This window comes from Trichosurus vulpecula, chromosome 5 (assembly GCF_011100635.1).
Source record: "Trichosurus vulpecula isolate mTriVul1 chromosome 5, mTriVul1.pri, whole genome shotgun sequence".
Classification (NCBI taxonomy): Eukaryota; Metazoa; Chordata; class Mammalia; order Diprotodontia; family Phalangeridae; genus Trichosurus; species Trichosurus vulpecula.
In genome coordinates, this window is record NC_050577.1 from 223,642,823 (window position 1) to 223,654,440 (window position 11,618).

General features: G+C 37.8%; 1 protein-coding gene across 1 annotated transcript; it reads left to right on the forward strand.

Moving 5' to 3' along the window:
- The first annotated feature begins 3,375 nt into the window (after nt 1-3,375).
- Nucleotides 3,376-10,074, forward strand: KERA (keratocan). The gene is made up of 3 exons (XM_036761760.1): nt 3,376-3,394; nt 5,147-6,040; nt 9,902-10,074. Exons 2-3 carry the CDS (start codon nt 5,155-5,157, stop codon nt 10,072-10,074), a joined length of 1,059 nt encoding a protein of 352 aa, XP_036617655.1. The 5' UTR covers nt 3,376-3,394; nt 5,147-5,154.
- The last annotated feature ends 1,544 nt before the right edge of the window (nt 10,075-11,618 follow it).

The window sequence follows — 11,618 nt, forward strand, 5'->3', positions numbered from 1 at the left end:
CATGGATGAGTCAGAAGTCCTTCCCTATCAGCTTCATTTTATTGAGTGAAAGTTCTTTTGACTAGTTTGAATGGATTGAGGAAGTTCATCGTTCTCCAGAGGCTCACAAATGAAGGAGGAAGGGGATGACCCACAGAGGAATTTTATAACATTGAACAAAACATTTGCCCACTGGCACTCTGGAAACCACGACAGCCAGACTTGGCAAAGTACAGTGAAGGACAAAAACAAAACAAAACAAAAGTTTTTCACTATATTTTTATGGTTGTTTGCAACATGAGATTAAGGTATTTGTAGCTTTCTCCCTATTACCTAATGGCGATGGTGCTTCCCCTGGGTTGAAGTGGGAACAAAAACAGGGTGTCAAAATGGGTTTGGTGTTCTTATCTTCCATTTCTAACACGATGCCACACAGTCACTTTCTGAGCTCCAGAGAAAAAGAAATGAAAGGTGCAGAGAGTTGAATGATGAATCCAAAAGACTGTAGGGAAAACGGGCTATTAAGTGTTGGGGTTGGAGGGAGAGCACATTCCTTATACTTCCTTTGGGTTCTACTTATCACCCTAATGCAGGGTTTTTTTTAAACCTCTTTTTTTTTATTATTTTTGCTTTGTTTTAGCCAGGCAATCTGAGTTAAGTGACTTGACTAGTAAATGTCAAGTATCTGAGGCTGTATTTGAGCTCAGGTCCTCCTGACTCCAGGTCTGGTGCTCTATCCACTGTGCCATCTAGCCGCCCCTCCCCTTTTATGCCTATTTTTTGTGTCCTGGACTCCTTTAGTAGTCTGGGGAAACCCATAGACCCCTCCTCAGAATAATGTTTTAAAATTTATAAAAATAAAATTCATAGGATTATAAAGGAAATTATATTGAAATGCAGTAATATATAAAATATATATCTATACATATCTATCAATATATATTGAAATACAGTTTTACATATTTATATAACTATATACACATAGATCTATACCTATATTTAGAACTGTATTTCAATATAATTTCCTTCCTTTACAATCCTATGAATTTAATTTTTATAAATTAAAAAAGCATTGTTCTGTGAAGGGGCTCATAGGCTTTCTCAGACTTCTAAAGGAGTCCAGGACACAAAAGCAGGTTAAAAACTCCTACATTTTAGACATAATCAATATATAGATATATAGACAGAAGCAGGGTATCAAAATGGATTCATTGCACACACATAATTACAGCTGTTTTTGTTTTTATTCAGTTCTTTAAGTCATGTTCAACTCTTCATGACCCCATTTGGAGTTTTCTTGGCAGAGTTACCGAAGTGGTTTGCCATTCACTTCTCCAGCTCATTTTATAGATGAGGAAACTGAGGCAAACAGAGTTAAGTGACATAACTAGTGTCACACCTCTAGTGTCTGAAACTGGAATTGAAATCAGGAAGATGAATCTTCTTGACTCCAAGCCCAGCCCTCTATCCATTTTGCCACCTAGCTGTCCCAACACTACTGTGTCATTCCAAATGATCTCCCTTGCAAAGAAAAAGCTATCCCTCATCTATCTATCTATCTCTCTATATGTATATACACGTAGATATAATGTAACAATCATATCTATTATATATGTGTGTGCATGTGTGTGTGCATATGTGTGCATGTATAAAACTATTTAAGATTCCAGGTTAAAAACTCCTACCATAACAAGATTTTAAATTTCACAACTGATTTATCAAGACCCAGTATAATGAGAAGGGGATATGGTGACATTTAATTCAGTGATTCTGTAACCATCACAGGTAAGGTCTGGCAAGAGGCAACCTCTGGAAGAGCTTTGAAATTACCAAAACACCTTAACTTGAAAACATATGCCATTCCTTGTTTATGATAAGGCATGAGGAAAAGGGGGGTGGACGGATGCAATTGTCCTAAAATCACTGCTCCGTGGAATCACAGAATCAAACCATTTTTGGAATTGAAAGTGACCTCAGTGATCCAACCCGCCACCCAAATTGAATCTGCATTTCAATAGACCAGTCATCCTCTGATCTCCAATGACTTAGAAACCTGCAACCCCTAAAAGTGGTCTTTCCACTTTTAAAGAGTCCAAATTTTTATTAAAAAATTCCCGATATCAAGTTCAAATTATCATTGAATTTTATTCTGAATGCGTACATGTGGGATATTTGATCAGAAAAAAAATAGATACAATTAAATCAACAAAGCTGCTTCTCCCTGAAAATCCTGATGATGATTCCAATAAATTTTGATGAGGACATGTGTTGCTTATGTCAGTAATCTTGAGTCAGCAAAATGTAAGTCATTTGAGGGCAGAGCTTTAAAAAATACTCAATATTGCCTTTCTGTCTCCCAGCACAGTGCCTTCTATGTGGCAGGTTATTAATAGATAGCTGATGAATGAATGAATGACTTTATCAAAGACTAGTACTGGAAAGGGGAAAAGGAGCAAAAAGAAACTCGGCAAACTCTCCCATAAATCACGAATTTAATGAAAAACTTATGTTTCACACTAATGAGAAAAAAATCAATCGTGGTTTAATAATGGTCTCAAATCAAATGCACAGTATAGATCTTATAATCATTTGTATGAAGCTAGTAATATAACTGTGTTTGGTGACAACATAATGGCTAGTGAATCCTCAGTTATTAAAGCATGAAAAATAAGGCATATATAATGTATAATTTGTTAATTTTACTAATAATGTTAAAGAAAATTTTAAACAACTGACCATGTAACTGTTTTGTTTTGGAATCAAGCAAAAGATTTCTATATAGACACAGGGCATTGATTGTTTATTCTTTGCGATCAATTTAAAAAATGGTTCTATAGAGATAAAATTGTTTCAATCATTATCTCTGTGTGTTTCAATTCAAAATCAGAGCTATCATCTGTTACCTGTCTCCATGAGATCTATTTTTTTTTCCTGTTATAGCCTCTTCTAAACTGTGGCTACTGAAAAAAATTTGCTTGGAAGTGTAATTCTTGAAATTCAAATCAGAATGCCCTTCTTCTATGCTGGTTAGGTATAGAGGTGTTGTTGTGGTAGCAGGGGTTAAAATTGGAGACACTTCTGCACATATATTAGGCTGGATTCATAAAACGACAGTGTGGAACCGAGTGGAACTATTACAGTCAAAAAGCAGTGACCAATAAAAAAGGGAGAAGAAGGTCCAAGAAAGCTGAGGTAGGCTGTCTTCTGAAATTCTGATACACTGGAAACAATAGATAATAAGGTGTACATGGGATGAGGTCAGAGTGAGCTTGTTGACTCCTGTAACAAAAATCTCAGAGGAGAGAAATCAAAATCAATTGCTTCCACCCAAAGATCATCATTGATTTAAAACTGATTTTTTTAACAGCCTTCAGACTCAGACCCAGGACTCCGCACTAGATTCCTGGATAGCAAGGTAAATTATTTTTTTGTGTTTTTAAGTTTATAGTTAATGCTCAGAGGCTTGGGTCCATCACAGATGGGACAACAGCATCAGAAAATTGAGGTTCCCCTGTCCCCCCTAAAAGTGGTGGATTTTGCTTTACTGGAAAGCTGCCCAAAGCAACATTCAGCAGTTGGGAAGGCTGACATCTCTGAAACCAGCCTTACCCCCACTTTCTGCCTCTTTCAATGAATAAACCGCAAATTCGATCCCTGGGACTGATTTTAGATTTTTTCCAAAGGCAATCACTCAGATCTATTTTTCCCTTTTTTAAGTATACCAGGAAAAGTTCCTTTGCTAAAAGACTGCTGTTTTTCCCATTTCCCTTCTGGGTCCACGGCACTTGCCTATATCTTGCGAGTCAGAATATATTTATTCTTTTTAATGTCAACTCCAAGTTTAAATTTTTTTCTTACTTATTTTTTGCTCATTCTCTATGATACTTTTATCTTTGACCAAATTGGAAATTTTGCATTTTAAGCTAGTAGTTCAAAAGGAAGCCAAATCGGGTGTGTATTTCTCATCAGTGAGAAAATTACCGTGCCTAGATACACCCTGTACTTTAAACAAATATGTGAAAGCTCATTAGTACATTTTCTTCTTTAAATATCCTTGATGTCCACCTTGATTTTGAAGTTGCAAAAGTACAGGGCATGCTGGGTTTCTCCCCTTCATCCTCCATCCTCCATCCTCCAACCCTTATTCCACACCCACCTCCCGCCCCCCAAGAGAAAAACTAACATTGGGAAGGAGAGCAGCCAATTAATTAACGGTTTACCCCAGGTTTTCAGAACCTGGCTTTAACCACCAGCTGCGAAAACTTGCTTTGATCTTTCTCTCTTTTTGGTTGAAGGCGAAAAGAGCTTGGAAAAAAATCTCCACCAGATGTTCTCTTCATTTAGTAGCAAAAGTGAAAACATATGCCCATCTATCTTGCAAGGACATAAGCCCTTGCCTCAGGTTATCAAAAGATCATTTCATTGGGCTTTTGTATTCTCACTACTTTTTTCAGGTTAACTGATGTGATAATAAATGATTCGGGATGGAAAAGCCATCCAGGTACTATAATCTGCCTACTATTGCTCCACTTTTTTTAAATTAAAAAAATGTATTTATTTATTCATTTATTTGTTTGTTTAGTTATTCATTCAACCATTTATTTGTTCATTCATTTATTTATTTCTATGTTTGTTCTGTAGTCAGGGACTTATGATCAGAAAGCAGATACCAGAATTTACTCTACATTTATTCCAAAATTGATACTGCACCTCCTAGGCTGACAGAGTGCCTCACATATACAGGGAGCACTCAAAGAAATCCTGAGAGATTGCTTGGGCCTCATTGATCCCCCTCCCCAAGTTAATTTTCCAAACTAGTGTTTACAGTGACCTAGTGATGAGCAGGAGAGTCAACATGAAGTCACAGGTAGGAGCCTGACTCTGAGAAAAGGAAATCTGAGTTAAAATTCTGTCTCTGGAATATTCTGGCTTTGCAACTGTGGGAAAATCACTAAGCCACTCAATGACCAGAGATGACTTTCTAAGACTATAATTTGCACCATAGATGATGATGTGAATTGGTAGGGGAATCCCTGGACCTCATCAGGAGTTCCCTACGCTGACAAAATCATAAGTCTGGACATAAAGGGCTATACAAAGAATAATGTGTGTTAAAGATGAAAATTGATAGTGAAATCCAGCTAATGGTTCCTTTCCCTTATTCTAGGGGATCCGATGGCAGCCACAGTCTACTTTGTCATCTTGGTTTTACTTGTAGCCAACACTGCATGTACTCGAATTGCAAGGCAGGTCTATGAGGTTACCCATCCAGATGACTGGACTGCGCTCTCTTTTGATTGTCCTCCAGAATGTTTCTGTCCTCCCAGTTTCCCTAATGCTTTATACTGTGAAAACAGAGGCCTGAAGGAAATCCCCTCCATCCCTTCAAGAATATGGTATCTTTATCTGGAAAACAACCTGATAAAAACCATTCCTGAGAAGCCTTTTGTGAATGCCACCCAACTGCGATGGATAAATCTCAACAAAAACAAAATCACTAACTATGGCATTGAGCGAGGGGCCTTGAGCCAACTCAAGAGGCTGCTTTTCTTATTTCTGGAAGATAATGAGTTGGAGGAGGTGCCTGCCCCGCTTCCCAGAAGTTTAGAACAGTTGCAGCTAGCAAGGAACAAGGTCTCTAGGATTCCTCAAGGGACCTTCAGCAACTTGGAGAATCTGACCCTCCTTGATCTTCAACATAACAAACTTTTGGACAATGCTTTCCAAAGAGACACCTTCAAAGGCCTTAAGAACCTCGTTCAACTCAACATGGCCCAAAATGCCCTCAGGAACATGCCACCCCGGTTACCCGCCAATACAATGCAACTATTTTTGGACAACAATTCCATCGAGGGGATACCGGAAAATTATTTCAACGTGATCCCCAAGGTGGCTTTCCTGAGGCTCAATTATAACAAATTATCAGATGCAGGCCTCCCCACCAGCGGTTTTGATGTCTCTTCAATTCTAGATCTACAGTTGTCTCACAATCGACTCACCAAAGTTCCACGAATCAGTGCTCACCTTGAGCATCTCCATCTCGATCATAACAGAATCAGAAGTAAGTGAAACTTATCCACTTACCCCCCACACATACCATTCTTTGGGGCTGGAGGTCAGCAGGTGTGGAACCTTGTATGTAACCTCTTTTTTTGATGTGTGGATTAGTTTTGACGATTTTGTTTCTGTTTGCATTCTCTTTTTTTAATGATTGTTATAAGGGTCAGCTCTATGAGAGGGGAGAGGAAGGAAGATTCAGAGAAGGGGAAATATAGACAATCTAAAAGTGAATAATTGTGTGCTTGCATGTGCTGTGTGTGTGTGTGTGTGTGTGTGAAGCGATCATCATGGAAACAGAGTTGTTTTCATTGCTCATTGAAGAAAATTTCTGATTCTGATTCCTAAGTGCCCAGCATATTTTCTTGAACTTATGCCTATGAGTATTTAACCGCTCATTTTAATGCTATCTTTATGACCAATCAAGTTCTAACATCTGAACTGGAATTTGAAGGGTCTATTCCTATAAACTAACAAAGGGGAAGCCTTCTCCTTTGGGACCGTAGACTGTCTGCCATATTGGTCCCAATCTGAATGCTTCTGGCTCTGAATTCCTGAGGCTAGATAGACTCCTGTTCAGGGATGTTACTCAAGCAGAGATAGTAATATGAATAGGTATGGGAGAAACTTTCTAAATAATATAATTTTAGAATTAAACATTATTGAGGGCAAAGGCATCTTTAATTTAGTTTTCCCAGTATCTTAGTATTTCAAACCAATTCCACTAAACAAGCATTTGCTAAGCACTGTACATTATACTGGGTAGCTAGGTGGAACAGTGGATAGAGCTCCTGGCGTGGAGTCGGGAAGACTCATCTTTCCTAGTTGAAATCTGGCCTTAGATACTTACTAGCTGTGTGACTCTGGGCAAGTCACTAAACACTGTTTGTCTCAGTTTGCTCACCTGTAAAATGAGCTAGAGAAGGAAGTGGCAAATCAGTCCAGTATCCTTGAGAGGAAAATCCCAAATGGGGTCACAAAGAGTCAGATATGACTAAAAAACAACTGAATACTAATGGGACTGGGTATATGCTAGGTAGATACCAGAGACAAAAGGACAAAAATTAATTATCATTTGTCTTCAAGGAGTTCACATATGATTGGTGAGGAAAAATATATGGAGAGAAGTAGACAAAATATATAGGTAGATGGAGAAAGAGAGGGGGGAGAGAGAGAGAGAGAGAGAGAGAGAGAGAGAGAGAGAGAGAGAGAGAGAGAGAGAGAGAGAGAATCTAGAGCATTTAATAAGTAGTTTGACTTTAAGGAAATCCCCCTACTGCCTCCTGGGAAGCATGTTAGAGGTCATCAAGCTCTGCCCCCTCATTTTATAGGTGACAGAACTGAGGCCCAGAGATGCAAACTTGCTTAGGAGTCATACAACTAGACAACTAGTAAATGTCTGAGATAGGATTTGAACCCAGGTTTTTCTGACTTCATGTCCAGCACATAACCAACTATATTACTCTGCCTTATTCAGTGTGAATAAATCAAAGTCTTCCTTTTTTACTTTAAAAAATGTTTATTTTGATTCTTTTTTTCCCTGAAGGGAGAAAGGACGTGGTCAAAATATAAAATTATAAGGACTTTCTGAGAAACAGATGAAGAACGTATGCTGCTAGGTAGGCAATATAGGGAATGAGGATGCTAAAAACTCTAAAGACAAATTCCTTTACATTAATAATTCTGCACCAGACCAGGCCTGGCCCTGCATGTGTTGAGGGTAGTAATTCTAGTACCTAGTTAAGTTACATTCTTATATGCCTTCTGTTAAGGGCATAAGTAGAGTAAAAGCAGAGAATGAGGGACAGGGGTATAAACCAAGAGGATTTATATACCTTCTATACTTTGAGAAAATATGGCATATCCTCTGGTATCACAGATGTTTGATATGTGTAAATAATTAAAAAAATAGAAGGTTAATGTATCAGAGGGCTGTGCTCTGTGTGTAAAGTTAACATAAGTTACCTTTTAGAAAATCATCATAGAATAATAATAGAAATAACAAATGGCACTTGGATCCCCATTTTGGGTTTGTAAAATCCTTCACATCTCGTAGTTCCTTAAATAACCCTTATGGGGTAGGTAGGTAGATAAGTAGGTCAGCAGCATTATCAATAATTAACTACCTGTGGACTTCGATTAAATCTAAGCAGGTAGTCCTTCACTGGAATCCTTTTTTTTTTTTTGAGGCAATGGGGGGTTAAGTGACTTGTCCAGGGTCACATAGCTAGCAAACATCTGACACTGGATTTGAAATCAGCTCCTCTTGACTCCAGGACTGGTAGTCTATCCACTCTGTCTCCTAGCTGCTCTGCTGCATTGAAATCTAATACCTAATACAGTAGCTGCTGCAGAGAATCTCAGAATCTCTAAGTTGAGGAAGATCTGTCATTCTGGAGAATCCAGGGATACAGAGGAGATGAGGAGGAAGGGAATTTCAGGTATGTGAGTTGGAGTATCTTTCTCTAACTAGAGTTAAGGATCAAAATTACATTTCTCCATATCATAACTAGGTGAAATTGAGGTTCAGAGAGGCTAGGTGATTTCCTTAAAGTTGCACAGGTTTGTAAATGTTAGAACCAGATCCCAAACCCACATCTCCTGACTTCAAGTACAGTGTTCTTTCCATGAAAAATTCAGCAATTTGAGTTGGGTTTGTTGGAGGTTAAGAAATGGGCTTTCCCACAGACTCAAAACTTTAGTTTTGTTCAGCTGGTGAAACTATTCTTTGTTTTATCTCTGGTAAGACTAGAAATGTTTGCTTAAGTAGGCATCCAGCATGGTCACTGATCTGTGAAATTTTCATATTTTCTTTCATCCTAAATGCCTCATAAAGCTGAAGAAATATTTTGTGATTGGGGTTATTCCAATTTAATTTTTGGCAAGAGTAAACTTTTCAATTAAAAATACTAAAATGATGGGATTCAGGCTTTTCTTGATTAATTTTTTCATGATTTTTTAATTAAAAGCATTGATTAAATGAAATATTATTATTATAATATTGATTTGCATATAGGCATACTTGTAAAGTAATCTCCTTGGGGTAGTGTGATATCATGGTTAGAGACCAGGGTTTGAAGTGGGGGAAGAAATGTCTGCTATATACTGACTATGTGACCTGGGATTAACCTTTCACTGCTCTAGGTGACTCTCTAGGATTAGGAGGTACCGGTCTACATTGGTAGAGGGAATTCCTGTCACCAGTGAAATCACATTCCCCTCCCTAATCTTTAAGCATTTTCTCCTCAGCTAGCCTGACTTTGTAACTCTATTACTCATTCATTCACCAAATATTTCTTGAGAAGCAGTATAGTATGGTGCATAAAGGACTGAGCTTGGTGTTGGAATGGGATGAATTAAATTCTGCCATTGATAGATGAAAGCTGTGTGTATAACCTCTCTGTCTCATTTTTTCTCATCTATAAAATGGGACAAAATAAGACTCATACTACTCATCTCCCAGGTAAGTAGTGGACTTTTTAAAATAAAATTATGGGAGTGAAATGAGTTAAAAGTCATAAAGTTGTAATTAAGTGTTAATTATGGTGATCATTTACTTGCTTTATATGGAAGAAAAAACCGTAAAAGATGGGAACCAAGGCTACTTTGCTAGTTATTTGTTCCTTCATTGAAGACCTACCTGTGAACCTATCAATATTATACTGAAATCCAGTTATCAAAATATTAATAAGTTCACAGACCTCAAATTAAGAACTTTTTTACCTAGAATAAGTGTTCTAAAGCCATATGGATGGTTATCTTGTATTTTTGGAGAAAAGTGAATTGGTGTGTGTGGGGGAGTGGGGGGACATGTGTGTTTATGGACTCAAACCCAAGAGTGCTCATACTGTTCTCACCTGTACAGGTGTTAATGGTTCAGTGATGTGTCCAGCCACCCCTGCTTTGGCAGGAATGCGTGATTCCCTCAGCGATGGACCCCGCCTCCGCTACCTTCGCCTGGATGGAAACGAGATTAAGCCCCCAATCCCAATGGATTTAATGGTCTGCTTCAGGCTCCTCCAGTATGTCGTCATTTAAAGCACCCTCCTCTCCTTACCCCCACCCTCAGCTAATCTGGGAGGGGGTTTACAGAGTCAATGTTCTGGTATAAAGATTATTATACTTCATAGGTACAGATTGGTATACCTTTTTTCAGTTTTTCTACTGACTATATGTATTTTTATTGTTTTGTTTACTGTGTTTTTTTTTGATTTACAAAGTTTAGTGGTATATGTTTTTAATGGGAAAAAAAACAAAAACACAAGTACCACAATACCTGCCGTGTCGCTTTAATTTGTTTTATTTTTAATTTATAAAGCAGAGTTGTTATGATCATCTCTATACTCTAAAATAACATGCTCTTTACCTTTTCTCTTTTCATATGATAGTAATTAACTTCTAGCACCTGCAATTAAATTGCTGATTGAGAAAAGGAAGGCTATATGTATATGTGCATGCTAATATTCATATTTGAAAAAGGTTATTTATGCATGGATTAAGAAGGGTGAGGGAATGATGGGGGAGTGATTAAAAAGATAATTAAAAGAGAAATAATAGTTTCTTTGTGTTAAATAGATGCTGAGGAGTCACTGGTGGAAGAGTTTCATATCTCACTATTAGGTCATTTAGCTTCAAAATGATCTAGCAGAGAATGGTTAGAAAATCGGAAAAATATTTCATAAGATCATAGATTTACAGTTGGAAGGGACCTCAGAGGCCAGCTAGCCTAGCTCCTTCAGTTAAAAAATTAGCAAACAGGCTTAGAAAAGTTGAGGGGACTTACCCTGGTCACACAGATTGTAAATGTAACAGCTAGGATTCGAACCCAGGTATGACTCTAAATGCAATGAATGAACTTCCCTCCTCACAATCTTGCTTCTCATAGCATGAGATTTCATATAGACACTCTTATTAAAAATACTTAAAGACCAGATGATACCATGGTACAGTATAAAGAATGTTGGATATGGAGTCAGAAAAAGGAAAGATAACAAGTATTAATTAAATGCCTACTGTGTGCCAGGCACTTTCTAAATTTTATTGAACATATTAGGTTCATTCTTAGATCTGCTTCTTACCCTCTATGTGACCTTGGACATGTCATTTAAATTTTCTGGGCTTCAGTTTCCTTATCTTTGAGATGTTGGAGTAATTAAGAGGTCATAGTTGGATTATCATTTGATCTGTGACTCAATTGATGTATTTGCTTCACAAACATAGATCAAGACCCTTCAGTGCCTTAGTAGACCATCTTCATGTGCTTTTGAAGAAAGATAGAAAAAAGGAAGGGAGAGAGTGAGGGAGGGAGGGAAGGAGGAAAGAAGGAAGGAAGGAAGGAAGGAAGGAAGGAAGGAAGGAAGGAAGGAAGGAAGGAAGGAAGGAAGGAAGACCTTATAACATCGTAGAGGTTATTCTCTATTAGAAACTTGTCAATTTTGATAGGACCTTCCAGAGCTTTTGGTTATTTAGCATAACCTTTGAGGAGTCATCTGTTTGGTGCTGGAAGGACCTTAAGCACCATAAAATTCAATTCTATCACTTTGCAGATGAAGAAACTGAGCCTGAGAGAACAGAAGTCATGT

Coding starts and splice junctions, on each gene's coding strand:
- KERA (XM_036761760.1), top strand. CDS start 5,155: ATGGCAGCCACAGTCTACTTTGTCATCTTGGTTTTACTTGTAGCCAAC. Junction 6,041..9,901: donor CGATCATAACAGAATCAGAA/GTAAGTGAAACT, acceptor TCACCTGTACAG/GTGTTAATGGTTCAGTGATG.